General features: G+C 46.0%; 2 protein-coding genes across 2 annotated transcripts in view; one reads left to right on the forward strand and one right to left on the reverse strand.

The window, feature by feature from the left end:
• The first annotated feature begins 666 nt into the window (after positions 1 to 666).
• On the forward strand, positions 667 to 2,645 carry LOC149326482 (uncharacterized). Its single transcript, XM_089564139.1, has one exon. The coding sequence runs from the start codon at positions 697 to 699 to the stop codon at positions 2,293 to 2,295; it is 1,599 nt and encodes a 532-aa protein (XP_089420265.1). The 5' UTR covers positions 667 to 696; the 3' UTR covers positions 2,296 to 2,645.
• Positions 2,646 to 6,052: 3,407 nt separating this feature from the next.
• LOC149326483 (uncharacterized) overlaps positions 6,053 to 16,403 on the reverse strand; it is a 40,569-nt gene continuing 30,218 nt past the window's right edge. Inside the window, exons 3-4 of the mRNA XM_089563571.1 lie at positions 8,154 to 8,225; positions 6,053 to 6,123 (exon numbers count right to left, since the gene is read on the reverse strand). Coding sequence (XP_089419697.1) covers positions 6,053 to 6,123; positions 8,154 to 8,225 — 143 coding nt within the window. The remainder of the gene's footprint in view (positions 6,124 to 8,153; positions 8,226 to 16,403) is intronic.

Genomic DNA, 16,403 nt, shown 5'->3' on the forward strand with positions numbered 1-16,403 from the left:
GAGAATTTGTTTTTGAGTTGATGATTGAAGAACTTGTATTATAGTCAAATAATTTCTAACAAATTATTGGCTACCAAGCAAAAGAAAAAAACAGCATGCCTCCAATAGAAATTGAACCCATGACATCCATGTCTCGAACACGGTGCTCTGCCAAATGAGGTATAACGGTGGATATCCAACATTCCACTTTGGAGAGTTTTTGTTATATGTAACCAGTTGATGACAGCGTTCACCAGCGCCACACTCGTCCACAGCGTCTTTTTTTGCGACATATGTGTCGCTGATAAGTTTTCATCGTCGAACATAAAGAGAATAAATAAATGATCCCCCCCTCCCCCCAATTTATTTTCAGTTATGCGGTAGATCGCATGTTTTCGTTTCTTTATGCGGCCACAAATACAGCGCTCTCTCCAGTGAAGCGTAATGCGCGGCATCCTGTGGCCGTCAGTGTATTCTCACGTTTTCTTATAAAGAAAGCGCCTTTTGACGTATACAAAATCCCAACCTCAGAATTCACCAGGTTAGCGCTTCCTCTTATGGGATGGAGATGAACTTTTTAGAGTGTAAATATGCCAAACACGTTGAGTAGACACTTTCCTTAGTTTCGAAGTTCACCCATGAGGCACGAGTTTACAAGAGTAATCTTCGTGTTTTTTGTTGCCTTTTAGTTGGCACGGAAGCAGCATTTGGAACACCATGGCTCATGCAGCGCATCTTTACCCTTCGCAGACGATCTTCTCGTTTTTGGTACTGCTGTGTCCGCCCCCGGCATACTCGGCGGATGACATTTCCACACCGCTGCTACAATCAAGCGATGACGCATTCTACCAGCAGCCCTTCAACTATCTTCACCTGGATCCACTACAGTTAATGCGCCCGGCTTTCTACGTACCTTCATCGTCGACTCTGACGTCACATCGCAGTGGCAATTTAAGCGGCTGTCTGAGCGACAGTCCGTTTAGTTGGCACGGAAGCAGCATTTGGAACACCATGGCTCATGCAGCGCATCTTTACCCTTCGCAGACGATCTTCTCGTTTTTGGTACTGCTGTGTCCGCCCCCGGCATACTCGGCGGATGACATTTCCACACCGCTGCTACAATCAAGCGATGACGCATTCTACCAGCAGCCCTTCAACTATCTTCACCTGGATCCACTGCAGTTAATGCGCCCGGCTTTCTACGTACCTTCATCGTCGACTCTGACGTCACATCGCAGTGGCAATTTAAGCGGCTGTCTGAGCGACAGTCCGTTTAGTTGGCACGGAAGCAGCATTTGGAACACCATGGCTCATGCAGCGCATCTTTACCCTTCGCAGGTGTGTAAAAACGTTTCGCTTTATGCTAAGAAAAGTGACGACCCGTTCTTGCTATTGCTTCCGTGCCAACAAGTGCTTTGTGAAATTGTCTGCGATTGTTTCTCAATGGCGATGCTCATACTGCGCTCCGGTGATGTAGAGACTAATCCGGGGCCCACCACGCGTAATACTGAAGCATTACTTGAACTGCAACATTTGCCCGCCAATCCTTCGGAGCAGATGGAAGTTCTTTTTCGGCTATTAAAGGACCTCCAGGCACGATCTGTAGAATCCGCTAAGGGCCAGGCCGAGTTGGTTAGCGACGTTAAGGCAATTAAGGTTGGTCAAAAGAACATCGAGACCAAAATTGAGGCAATCCAGACGAGGTTAGACAATCTTGAAGAAAAAACAAAGGTATTAGACCGTCTCGATGATGACATTGCTGGAATTCAAGTGTCAGCACAAGTCCAGACAAATCGGCTCGACTCTTTAAAACTGCGTGTTGACGAACTTGAGGATAGATCTCGACGCAATAATTTAATTTTTCATGGAATCCCTGATTCTCGCGAATCATGGGAACAGTCAGAGTCGAACGTAAGGGCAGCACTAGCCGAAGCAATCGACAGCCTACCCGACACAGCAATAGAACGCGCCCATCGCATAGGTCGCTACACGCCCGATAAGTGTCGCCCAATTGTTGTCAAGTTCGCCAGCACGAAAACAAAAGACAAAGTACTTTCCGTGCGAGCAAAGCTAAAAGAAAATGATGTCTCTATTTCCGAAGATTTTTCGCCCGCCACACGCCATGCCCGAAAAAAACTAATTGAGTACGCTAAAAGCCAGCCCCAACCATGTACTTTCCAGTTAAGATACACTAAACTAGTCATGAATAAAAAACAGTTCGTCTATGACCCGGCAACAGACACCATCAGCGAAAATGCCGCGTACGAACCACGAGATAGCGGCGAGCATGTTGATTGTCAACACGTCCCAAGTTAGGAAAGCGCGAGGGGAAGTGGACAAGACGCGTCCCACGTATCAGTTTTTTTTACTAATATTCGTAGCATCATGAATAAACGCGCTTCCTTAACTTCTGTCTTAGATACTTGCAATACCGATATTTTAGTGCTTACAGAAACGTGGCTGCATTCACAGGTTCAAGATCACGAACTTTTTCAGACCGCTCATCGTTTTTCACTCTATCGTTGTGACCGAACAATGCGACAGGGAGGCGGCGTGCTCTTAGCCATTTCGAAAGATCTTGCATCCCAGTGTATTCATGTATCTACTGACTTAGAAATGGTTTGGGCCATCGTTGAACTAAACCACCAGAAGATAATCATTGGTGTTTGTTACCGCCCCCCAAACCATTCATCAAACTTCGTTAATGAGGTACATGATATCATTAACATCGTTACATGCCGTTATCCCACGTTACCTTTATTTCTGCTTGGCGATTTTAACCTACCAAATATAGTATGGAACACTGGATCTCCAACCTTACAGCCTTTTTCTTCATTAGCCAATGAGTTCTTAGAAATGTGCTCTGTTTTTTCGTTTTCACAACTTGTTACGCAGCCTACAAGAATTATGGAATCTGTCGCAAACACACTGGACCTTGTATTAACAGCGCAACCTGATCTTGTTTCCGACATCACGTACTTACCCGGCTTGAGCGACCATTCGGCCCTTTCATTCAACTTGAATATCTTGCGACCAAAAACCGTTAAAAAATTCAAACCGTTTCGAAATTATGCAAAAGCTAATTTTGAAGCCATTAATACTGAATTATCAGTCTTCCTTGACGTCTTTCTACAAGACTTTGACTGCCGTAGTGTTCAGTCTAACTGGAATATGTTTTCTTCCAAAATTGCTGAATTAACAAACAAATACATCCCACTTCGCACCCTTGTCTGTAACCATAACGCTCCATGGTACAGCACCTGTCTCAAGCGCTTGTCTAATAAAAAAAAGCGTCTCTACAAATCTGCGAAAGGTTCTGTTAGCATAACACGGTGGACTAAATACAAACTGGCAGCCCATGAGTATTTAACCGCGCTTAAACAAGCAAAGAATAACTTTCTTCATAATACCCTGCCATCAATGCTTAAAACCGACATAAAAAAATTCTGGCGTGTGATTAACCCCAAAGCGGATGACATGATAACCTTGATTGACAGCTCTTCCAATGTTATTCCAGCTAACGAATGTGCGTCTGTACTTAACGAAGTTTTCCTGCGCAACTTTTCTTCAACTACCAATATTACGCCCCAATCTACGCACAACAATGTTTATCCAGCAATGTTTCCCATAACCATTGAAGCAGAAGGCATCGAATCAATAATTTCATCTCTAAAACCATCTTCCGCTCCTGGGCACGATTTAATCAACGCGAAATTTTTGAAAAACACGAGCTGTTATTCTTCCATTTTTCTAACAAAGATATTCCAGCAGTCGCTCGAAAAAAGTTCTTTGCCGGCTGAATGGAAGGTAGGGAAGGTGATCCCACTCCATAAATCAGGTGACAAGCATTGTCCTTTTAACTACCGGCCTATTTCGCTCACTTGCATCCCATGTAAAATTCTAGAACATGTCCTTGCCTCAAATCTAGCTAGCTTTCTCGAATCTAATTCATTTTTCTCACCATCGCAACATGGCTTCCGCAAGACTTATTCATGTGAAACACAACTAGTATCATTCACGCATCAGCTAAACGTCATCCTTGACCGCTGTTCACTTGCCGACTGTATATTTTTAGATTTCTCGAAAGCATTTGATAAAGTATGCCATAACCTTCTAATGTTTAAGTTACATCAACTTAACATTGATCCCAAACAGCTTGCTTGGATCGAATGCTTTCTTTTTAACCGTTCGCAATTTGTTTCTGCTAATGACTCAACCTCGCAGCCAAGTAAAGTACAGTCCGGCGTACCTCAAGGGTCGGTACTTGGTCCTCTACTTTTCTTAATTTACATTAATGATCTACCCTCTTGTGTTTCCTCTAACATTCATTTATTCGCAGATGATTGCGTCATCTACAGGGAAATAATTTGCGACGATGACATATCTTCTCTTCAATCAGACCTTAACGCTATCTGTATTTGGTGCCAATCATGGTCAATGGAATTAAACATCAAAAAATGTAAATTTCTGCGTGTATCAAGAACATCCGGCCAGCTACCTTCCTATCACCTTAATAATGTCCCTCTAGATCCTGTTTCTTCTTACAAATATCTTGGTATCCATATTACTAGCAACCTCACTTGGTCCATTCACACTTCTTACGTAATTAATAATGCTAATCGCATGCTGGGATATCTAAAACGTAATTTCTCTAAGGCACCTTCTTCCCTAAAACTACTTCTATATAAGACACTGGTCCGCTCAAAGCTAGAGTATGCTGCAGCAGTGTGGGATCCCTTTCAACAAAACCTAATTCACTCATTAGAAATGGTCCAGAATAATTCTGCTCGTTTTATTGTATGTAATTATAACCGAACTGCCAGCATCTCTGCAATGAAATTAAATCTCAGCCTGCCATCTTTAGCATCTCGCCGTAAAGCCCTTAGACTCTCACTTTTTCACAAGATATTTTATCATCCTTCACTTCGCCACGAACTGATCTCCCCTCCCCAATACATTTCATCAAGGCTAGATCACAATAACAAAGTCGGAATTCCATTTTGCAAAGCCAATGCCATGTTTCAGTCATTTCTTCCGCGCACAGCTGCTGAGTGGAATCACCTTCCTGCATCTACTGCTACCATTACTGACAACCAACGCTTCAAAACAGCATTAGAAAACTTCGTATAAGTAGGCGCATCATCTTTTTTTTTAATTCTATATTATTGTTGTTTTTTGTACGAGCGTTTTGTTTGTTTGTTTTTCACTGTATTGCTGCGCTGTATTTTGTGTATTTTGTGTATTATATACTATTAACCAGCACACCAAGAACCCAACAGCTAATAATGTATAACTAGGAGCAATCATTTTTGTATTACTAATTAGTTTGCTGCACTGTACATTTTTTTTTTCTTAAATTTTTGTAACCACTCCCCTCTATAATGCCTCTGGCCCTGAGGGTACACGAAATAAATAAATAAATAAATAAGAAAACCATTTTGATGTTAGCGCTTAAATCTTGATTGTTAGGATTTTTCAGCCCATAGTTTTTCATGGGATGGCGTCCCTGCTTAAAATATGCGATGGAGCCCGGAAGGGAAAAGAAAGGAATGGGCAACGAGAATTAGTTGGCCCATTTTGTCAAACTGGTGTTCACTGATAGTGTGAAATAGCAAGGAAAGATGAAAAAGAAATACTAAAACACAACGCACGAAATTTAGAAAAGATTCTCTGACGTACCAAAGAAAAAGTGCTCAAATTTGGTAATACTTTATTCTAAAAGGCTATTTGTAAATGGCACAGTCACATTCGGAACGACAAAATCAGCGATGAAGCCTGCGTGAAGACACGTATGCTCTGTAAAACTATTACTTCATCTAGGCTCAGGCGGCAGGTTTCATTGCAACAGTTAAGTGTAAAAGTGAATATGACTAAGACAATTGCTATTAAAACAGCAGATAAGATTGATTCAGGAAGCATTAGACCAGAAAAACAGTTGTGAACGCGAAAAGTTCGTGGAAAAATTAATACATTCCGAGAGGCCACTGGCGATGTTAGCGTTGTTTAGAGGAAGAGAATGCTCTCAGTTTAAGCGACGCCTAGTTGTGGAGGTCGGATGCCGCACACATTATCTTCACACATTGTCCAGGACATCCAGGCGGTTGTCACTGCTGCCGGAGTAGTTCTTGAAGGTCTGCTTCTCCGCTGCATGGTAGAATAAGATATGAGTATCGGGCCGAGTAGGCCAGGAACAAGTTGGCAGCATTGAACGCGGCCGAACTGGATCTTATCCCCGCTCTTTAATCATAACAGCTGCGATACTCCGTTTCGAAAAGCCGGTGTTGCCCGTGGTCACAGTCAGGACGCATACCGTGGGGCCGCATAACAGATAGGCGTTTGACTGCTCACAGTGGTGGAGATTTTGTCCAGTTGATATGACAGAGTAATACTAAAGCAGCGCGGGAAGTACAGGAAAAAATATAGGGACATTGACAACCGTTATCGATGCTTCCTGACACATATACGGCTTTATATATTTTGTGTTCCATACAACAATTAAGCGCTTTGTCCAGACGGCAACAGGGCTGCCACACTCGGCGACCCCTTCAGCCCCATCGGAGGCCATATTTCAATGCATTGACATTATGGGGAGATTTTCAAATGGTGCTACGCACAAGTTCCGGGCGGGACTTCGTCACACGAACATAGGTGAACGAGACTCCACCAGCACATATTGCGCGATTAAGAGGCAAAAAGGACAACGGTTGTACAATGGGTCTTTATTGAGCTGTGATAAAAATCTGCCCACACGATTGGTTCGGAAGCAGGCATTAAATACAGGCATAAAGTAATGGGAATTAAGTAATAAACAACTTTAAGCATCGCCTACGGGGTAAGTGGAACTATCATCAGTGGAACAGCGGTGGCGGGGAGTTGCGGGCATTCCGGGAAGACGGTTCGAACACACTACATATCTAAATGCAGCAAATCTTTTTAGTGTGCTACCACTTGAGCTTCCACAGAGCAGCTGAGTCGTCTGTGTCGTCCCTGTGTGTCGAGATGACGCCACAAGACCGTGTAATTCAGCTGACCCGCCTGCCACGTAGATTGATAATGTGGGGATATTAGAGTGCTAGCACTCATTAATTTCGCCCACGTTTGCCCGCTGCCATCTGCGACTTTCAAAAGTTCTATGGCTGGGTGCCATCCGCCTTGCTGCCAAGTGGGTTATCTTGGTCACGTGACAACCTGTCCGTCCGATTCTGAGCGAAGTGTCCAGAGTGGCAGATGGACGTTCAGTGAATGATTAGTCGCGAGATGTTAGGTAAAAGCAACCTGGGTCGTACTACGGCCTGCGGCGGCTGCACCTGCCATAGGAGGGCAGTGGCGAATCGACTGCTGCTGCATGGCTCCGCCTAAATAATTAGAGAGATTTCCAAAAATCTATGGGTATAAGGTAATGAATAGATAACGAGAGAATGAAAATCGAAACGCAAAAGAACCTTATTCGCATCCAGCCTAAGCATGGTAAATCGCCGTTTTTTTTTGCCGCGTTTCTGTGGGCACGGTTTTCGACATTCAGCTGTACTGAAATACAATTTATTGAAAACAATATTATATGGTCAGAATTTTGTGGTACCCACGAAAGTGGTTAAAATAATGTCTTTAAAACTATTCCGGCTTCTCCCTACGACGCTATGCAAGCGAACATACGCGAATGCTTCTGCAGCAATGATGTCGTGCTTCTATGACGTACACGGTCGTCCACTCTTAGAATGCGCTAGCGCATGGCCGCGCTCTTCAGAGGGCCACCGCGTTCGACACAGTCACTCATCGCAGCAAAGTGGCGCAGGAGACGTTGCACCTGGACGTGGTGCTTCGCGTCATCTGCCACTTCGCTTCGATGCGCAGCCGTTTCGGACGCAGTGACCCTCCAAAGAGCACGGCCATGCGCTAGCGCATTCTAACTAAGAGTGGACGACCCTGTACGTTATGTTCCACGCAACGAGGGGCAGACTGGGGTATCTGTGGGGAAATTATTTTATGAGGAAATCAACTGTTTTTCATCGTTTTCTTTCTTTTCCTGGGATTACAGCACCCAAAGAGAATTCGTCCAACCTGCCTCCGCCATTGACAATCCATTCGTATGCAAAATCTGCTCAGCATTCTTCGTATTCTTTTGTTTCGATACGTGAATTCGAGATTTCTCCCTGTCTGCTAAGCAGGTGACATACCTTGATCTGCGGCATCCGGGGCCTCCGCGAAGACTAAGAACTGCTGTGTTCCTCTGCGGACATCCTTCCGAACTGCAAGCAAAGCGAGGGACGATGCATCCATGGTTGCAGCAGCACAATATCTAAGTCGATGGTGGCGTTGTGGTGACCTTGTCGTAGAACACAAGCACTTCGTAGAAGACCACGACAAAAAAGGGGCCACATGTGGGCTTTTACTGCATGAGGCGGATTTCGGGTCGCTTGACGGCGGAGTGAATCACTTGCCCGTCAACGCAACGGTTTGGTCGGTAAACCTTTTTCCGAACATCTATCCTCAGAAGGGCCGAACACCGGGCCGGGGGAAATCTTCTACCCATTGGAAAACGGATGAGCACCCGGCGGCACAGGGGATTGAACCGAGCACCACCCGAATGCGAGACAGATGCTCCACCAGAAGGCCACCGCAATTTTCTTACAGGCTCCTATGGTGACAAATTACACGGATGGATTATAGATTACTCGCACCACAGGACTCAGGTTTGTTAACTACAATCAAAAACACTCATTATCATTTCGCATTTGATGAGTTGTTCAAGATAGTTTCGTTCTCGGACCTTTTTTATTCATAATATACATCAATGATGTCATACAAGTTATTTCTAACACCCCTGTTAAGCTTCGTGTGTACCCAGACGACTGTGTTCTGTATAGAAATGTGTTTAGTGTTAGTGACCAGGCTTTGCAAAACAATGTGTTTTCTTTTTTTATGATTGCAGCATAACGTGGCAAGTCAAGGTCAACTTTCTGAAAACGGTGTCAGTGACCTCTACAAATAAAAACCAACCCTTGCAATTTGACTACGGCAGTGCGGAACACACATTAGAAAGCGCCTACGAATTCAGGTACATTGCCATTGTATTCTCCCCCAACCTAAAATGGCATAAGCATATTCACACTATATGCACAAAATCATTTTCATCAGATTCATTTTTAACCGCTATGACCGCAACTTTTGCCCTTCAAGTCATTACCATGTGTTGGCACTAAATGCCCTCGGGCATCGGCGGATCTGTGACCGGCGTATCATAGTACACAAAATTGTGCACAAGTCATTCTACGTAGCTACTGCCATTTCATTCACCATTCACGAGTCATCCTGCACGTGTGACCCGCCGCACCGATCCAATGAACATTATACCATTCACGTCATCGCTTGATGCCGCAAATTTTCTTCTTTCCCGCACACAGCTGAGTTGTGCAATGAACTCGATGGTTCGTTAAGACAGCTACCACCTCAGCAGTTTGTGAAACAAGTGCCTACTTATGTATTGTGGCCTTCATTTCTATATAACCACTCCTGCAATGTCTCATACCTGAGACAGCATTATCTGTAAATAAATAAAGGGCCCTTAAACCGAACTTACCGGCACGCAGTAACAAAGCCAAAATGAGAATACCTGCGCTCCTGGGATGAGTGTCACCTTCCGACTTTCCTCATCTCAGTTTTTCACGTTTTGTGGAAAATCGGCAACTGAAAATCTAATTTTGACGAGTGGTGCCTTGCGAACAGGGATCGAGACATTGGGTTAGGTTTGCTGTTAAATCGGTATTGAGCGTTCACAGATTTACGGAGGCAGTTAGTGACACATGCACAAGAAATTAGCAGGGAGCGTTGCTTCGACCGCACAGTCAGCCTTTGGAACTCGCGCTCTCTGGGAAGCCACTCTCCTCTCCTTTCTCAAGGCTCCCTGAAGTCGCACTCGCGTTCAGACCATGTAGCCTCGGCCAGCGAAACGTGTTATGGTCATCACCAGCGTTATCTCTTTTATTTTATTGTGAATCCCTTTTATTTTTAATGACTAGCTTGAAAAATGTGCCGGCTCGCTTCGCCTTAAGTTTTTTTTTCGTATGCAGCAGCTATATCTTAACGGCACTGAAAGGGGCGCAAACGTTGGTGCTAACGACAAGGCTTCAACATAAATTGAGGAGAACGCAGCCAGAGCTGATGAAAGAAAAATTACACTCCTAACGTGAAGAGACGAAAACAGCGTAGTTGGTCAAGGCTCAAACACAGGTCTATGGCATTAAAATTGATACGAAAAAATTTGGCTTCAGCAGAGCCCGCAATGCAAAAAAAAAACTAACCGATAGCCGTTAAATGTAACAGACTGGACTCCCAGAAGAGGAATCGCAGCAGGGGCCAGCAGAAAGTTAGGTGGACGGATGAAATTACAAAATGGGCCAAGATATGGCGGGCGTGGCTGGCACAGGATAGAGTTTACTGGAGAGGTATACCACCCGCCTATGTCCTGGACAGGAATAGTCAGACTCATAATGATAGTAATAATGAAACATTCACAAGCAAGCCGGAGCCCAGTCTGCACCTTTCGGCAAGTGGGCCCTTTGCGCATCTTGAGAGTTAGCAGCCTACGAATTTCAGTGTGTGCAGGCGCTTTTCTTTTAAATGTGTATGCTTCGTCTTTCGGCTAACAATCGTGATCTGTTAACGAAACGCTGAACTCAAGATTGTCGCCTAGTCTGATACAAAAGTGCCAGAGATCATTCTCCTCCTATTGTTATCAGCATCACACTGATAGTCTTTAGAACAACTTATAAAACGACGCTATAAAGAAGTCAACGAATGTACGTGCTGCAGTGTGCAGAGTTATGCTCGCACCCTATGTCAAAAATACGGTTCTCCACTGTATAAGACCACGGTCGTTCTCCCCATTACATACAATCGCGCTCTGTTACACAAAGAACATGTTAGCACTGTGAAAATTCCTTTAAGCGTAGGTGATGCGAGAGAATCAAGGTAAAAAGATTCTGTTGTTTGAGCTGCTGGCAGAGGAGTTTCTTGAAGACGTGGAACATTTCAGATTGATAACACAGGTGAGCGATAACGATGATTAAGCCGATGAGAGTGATAAAGGATAGGAGCTCAGGTAATTGGTGATGTTGTCTAGCAGGTAAGAATATATGACTTCTTCTTGGTCCTTATTTTGTTCTTTTACACGAGCCAGCCTTCTTTAAGCTCTTCCTTGCTATGCAATCCAATTAGCATGCCATTGTTTTAAATCATGCTTGTACCTCCCTGCTAAAGCCACCGTGCGGTGATTGTAGTATCTAGAAATAAATGATTAAAAAGTAACTGGTTCCAAGCTTTCGGCTGAAAAAGAAAAAAGTCACCGCTTGTGGGGTAGCCCGGAGCACACTAAGCTCCAGAACACATTCCACATCGTTCCGAAAAATGGCCGCCGTGTACCAGCAGAAGTGGAGTTTGTCGCTATCTGCTACCGGGCTAAGCGTAAGAGAGATTCGCGACAGTACAAACCGGACATGCTTAGCGCGCTTCACTCTCGTTCACAAAAATAAAAGCGTCAATGACAGCAAAGAAACAGCCGGTCACTAAAAGCAGCTCTCAGGCATGTTCCGCACTTCTGACATCAAGAGGAGAAAGAAAGCCTAAGTCAATCAGAAAGAAGGGAGTGGTGAACGCCTTTCAAGAAGATCTTTTGGAGGCCTCTTTGCGGCAAGGTTCAGGTAGTAGTCGCAGTTGCGACATACCTATAAACACTGATGCTGGCGGAATACGCAGCCGAGAGAATGCAGATCGACTGCAGTGAATGTTGGGCTTAAGTAGAACCTGAAAGCTCACTTTGAGTTCATGCGCGGCATGTGCTATGCACGGAATAGTGCCTGTGGAGAATTGACGTGACCAGTGCCCGTTTCCTAAGCGAGGCGCACTGGCTAGCCGCTGTGAGAACTTAATAGGTTTAATACCGAACCTTTCTGTGGGGCGACCTTATGGAAGAAGACCATCACGGCGCGGCCATCTTCCTCGCTCGTATTCCCCTCTCCTGTCGTGCCTTTAATAAGAGCACAGAGAAAAAGAGAGAAAATGAGATATCGCCACTGTGGAAGGCCCGCACATTTAGAGGGTAGAGTTTGAAAAGCGGGAGGGTGAATCTGTGCGAAGTATGAACGGCCCGAACCTCACACTCCGCTCACGAGAGCTAGTGAAAAAATGTGAAAAAAAACACAAGTAAAACAAAAAACAATACTATTTCCAATAAGCAAGGGGGCTGTTCTCATATTCGGTTCAGGAATATGTCATCATATCAGTTCGATAAAATAGAACGTTTTTACGTTACGACGTTGTCCCAGTAAAACTTTCTTGATCGCGCGATCCTAACAACGCGGTGAAAGGCAACCAAGAGGGTCACGCGAGGGTTACATGGTTTTCAGCACTACGTTGAGTTATATGGCGCTTCAAAATGGTATCGTATATGGCAAGCAAGAATTTAGTCGAACATCTTCCCCACGAAGCATCATTATCCCTTTTTCATTTCGTGTATTATTATTTTAAATATAAACTAAATGTCGTCCCTCTTCTGGCACCCAACTTTTAGTTTGTAGAGTAGACAGTCAGTTAGAAAAGGAAATGATTTCTATACTTTGCCTCTCCGTCTCTAGCTGGAACGCGCAGCTGTCTAAGAGAGCAATACAAACAACTAAACAGAAGAAATAAGGGTATTTTACTAATTTCTTTTGATAACACACCAAAAAGGCATTGCTCAAAAAATCAGCAAGATTCAAACTGGCCTTGCTAAAAATTGATTCTGAGCCGCGATTATGAGAGAAGGCTGCCTGCTGCAAATCCCTTTATCGCTTTCAGTGGATAGGGAGAGTTGCCATTCTGTCCGCAGGGAGCTCACCATAGGTTAAAATATCAATAATATTCATAGTGATATTGCTACCTGGAATACGAAGAACCGGGCAGTGGCGAAAGACGCAGCACTCGCGTTAGGCCCGCACCCATAAATCGCCTTTCATTATGGCATGATGTCCTCTTGTTCTTTCGCTTGCAACCACGTAACAAAAAAAAATTACGATTGCAATGCTTATCATTTTCTGAGGATACTGTGACACCTGTAATTCAATAAACGCAGCTGCTTGGTCTGTCCAATAAGGAATTAGTTTGCTCTACAACTACTGCAAGGCAGTAGTATACTTGCTCGGGGTGTCGGCGATCGTCGTAGTCTTATCTTCGCCTGCAAAAAAAAAGGCAGATGGGAGCATGAGACCACCAGACGTTAAAACAGGGGCCACATGCACTATCTGTGTAACCATGCCTCACCCACTTATGTTTACTAATAATTTTATCCTCGAACGTGTTCGAAGAACATACAGATTACTATTACGACCCAATGAACTATGCCAGCAGCTAGGTAAGGTAATATATTCAGGCAAATGAAACCGCATTAAAATGCCGAGTTTAAGGTCTTCCTGTCATTTTGACGATAAATTAACCACTCAGGATGAGATTTCAAATTCCTTGAAATTTGCCTGACGAAGCTTGTTCAGGATCTCGTAGACTAAGTAACGTTGATGTCGTCTCCTAAGGTGCGTACCCAAGTTTACAACACTATACTGGCAATGGTGGAAGCCAGCACCCATATTTTCGTTTTATAATTTTTTCTCTTCAAAATTTGCGTAGGAGAAAAAAAAATCGTCTTGCACAGAAAACACGCTTTTGTATTGCCGATTTATGGACACATATTGTCACGTTGGTAATAAGCGGCCTAGGGTCAACAGCGGCGTAGCCAGGCACGTGCGCTTCTAGAACACTTCTACACACACTTCCTCCTCTTCTTGAAAGGCGTTTTGGTCTGCACGAGCGCTGGCGTCATTAGCCCCCCTCCTCCGATGGCATCGATCCGATGCCGGCACGAACGCAGGGGTGGTCGCTAGAACAGTTAGTGCGTCCTTTCGTTGTAGGGCTTCAGCCGAACAACGTGGACCACCTCGGGGCGGGGGTGTCGTCGAGACTGTTGATTGAATCCCGTCAGAGAAGACTTCATAATTCAGGACTCCAAGGCGTCGCACAATCCGGTAAGGACCGAAATAGCGGGGCAAGAGCTTTTCACTTAGGCCACGTCGTCGGATCGGGGACCAAACGCAGACAAGATCACTCGGGAGGTATTCAACAAGCCGCCTCCGGAGGTTGTAGCGTTGCGCGTCCTGGCCCTGTTGGTCCTGAATGCGAAGCCGTGCGATTTGGCGGGCAGCTTCGGCGCGTTGTAAGAAGTATGCAACGTCGTCATCCGGGTGATCGTCGTCATGGGGCAGCATGGCATCCAGTGTTGTCGTCAGCTGACGGCCACAGACCATGCTAAACGGCGTCATATTGGTGGTTAATTAATTGTACGGCTGTATTATACAGGAACGTAACATAGGGCAGGACATCGTCCCAGGTCTTATGTTCCACGTCCACGTATATGGAAAGCATGTCTGCAAGCGTCTTGTTTAAACGTTCCCTCAGTCCGTTAGTTTGGGGATGATAAGAAGTCGTCCTACGGTGACTGCTGTGACTAAAAACTACAATATGGTGCAGGAGCTCAGTGGAGAAGGCAGCCCCTCTGTCCGTAATCAAAACTTGTGGAGCACCATGATGTAAGACGATTTTATGCACAAAGAACTGGGCTACGTCGAGGGCGGTGCTACCCGGAAGGGTGCCGTCTCGGCATAACGCGTGAGATAATCAGTGGCTACGATTATCCACCTTTTGCCTGAGCTTGATGTAGGGAAGGGTCCCCCCCAGCAAGACCATGCCGACTTGTTGAAACGCTTGTGAAGGCGGCTCAATGGGCTTGATGAATCCGGCTGGCTTCACGGGCGGAACCTTACGGCACTGGCAATCCCGGCAAGTGCGGACGTAACATGCAACGTCATGGCCCAGGCGAGGCCAGTAGTACTTTTCTTGAATTCTGGCTTGTGTTTTAGCAACCCCGAGGTGGCCGGAAGCGGGTTCGTCATGGCAGGCGTGAAGAATTTCATTGCGTACGGACACGGGGACGACCAGCAAGTATGGTCTAGTGTTGGCAGCCAAGTTCTTCTTAAAGAGAACATCGTTACGTACGCAGAGAGACAACAAAGCGCGCCTGAAGGCTTTAGGGACTCTGCTGCTGGCACCTTCAAGATATCGAATGACGTCGCAAAGATCGGGGTCGGCGCGTTGATGCTCGGCGAAATCGTTGGTATGTATTGCGCTCAGGAATACTTCATCGTCGTCAGCAGCGTCATCCGGAGCTGGTTGCAGAGGAGAACGAGACAAGCAGTCTGCGTCTGCGTGTGGACTACCGGACTTGTAAATGACGGTGATTTGTAAATGACGTCCCGGGAGCACTCGGCGAACACTACGAACGTTGCCAAGAATGTTTGGCCTTGCAAGGTTACCCTCGACGTGCACGTTCCCGTAGGTGCAACCAAATGTCCCCCTGCAGTACGCATCTGGGGGCCGTCCCGAGCGGTTGTTACCTTCTTTAGCGCCGCGGCAAATTGTCGACTAAGTACAGAATAATTGGCACCAGTATACACAAGCGCGGTAACATCGGCGCCGTCAACCGAAATCTCCAAGTCGGCAGTTGATGGTGTCTTACTATGGGGATGTCGTGGCGTTCTGTCTCGGCCGCGGTGCGTCGAAGGAGTTCGGCATCCAGGAATGGCGTCGTGGCCACGGAGTGGTGCGTCAGGACATCGGCTAGTTTTGAGGTACGTGGGCTCAGGAATCGTCGACACGGCTACGGAATTCGGCTTTGTTTGAGAACCGTCTTGTGGCGATGGAGGATCTTGTATACTTCGTCGTTGAGCAGCCCCACCTCGAGAGGCTGCTGCATCTAGTTTCCCCTACGGGGACTTTGAGACTGGCCTCGTCCTGGGGAACTGTACCGACGCGGTGATGGAGATCGAGAGAAACGGCGCTGTACGGAGTCCGCTTGCGAGATGTAGTCTGCGATCTCCTGCGGTCGCTCTCCATACATCGGACGATGGCAACCGACGGGGTATCTTCGAAGGCCCATATCCTTGTATGGGCAACGGCACCAAACATGTCCAGCCTCACCGCAATAGTAGCAAAGCGTCAGATTGTCTGGCGCTCTCCAGATATCCATCCTGCGGCGTCCTACCCGCACTGGAGAATTCGGCTGCGGAGGTGGAGTACGCGCAGCGGCGGCGGCAGGTGTGTCGTAACGTGGGTTCGGCTGAGATGGAATAAAACGGCATGTGACGGCGGCCTAGCTGAGATTCGGGGGCTGAGGCTGCACAGGACCGGGAACAGCCTGCTGCACCTCCTCACGGACAACGTCAGCAAGTGTGCCAACCTGCGGCTGTTCCTTGTCCGGGAAGGGCTTCGCCAGTTCTTCCCTCACGACGCATCGGATAATCTCTCATAACGAGTCCGCCGAATTCACTGTGGCGCCCTCTACAGTG

The sequence above is a fragment of the Amblyomma mixtum genome, chromosome 10 (assembly GCF_055824585.1).
Source record: "Amblyomma mixtum isolate Tamu chromosome 10, ASM5582458v1, whole genome shotgun sequence".
Lineage (NCBI taxonomy): Eukaryota > Metazoa > Arthropoda > Arachnida > Ixodida > Ixodidae > Amblyomma > Amblyomma mixtum.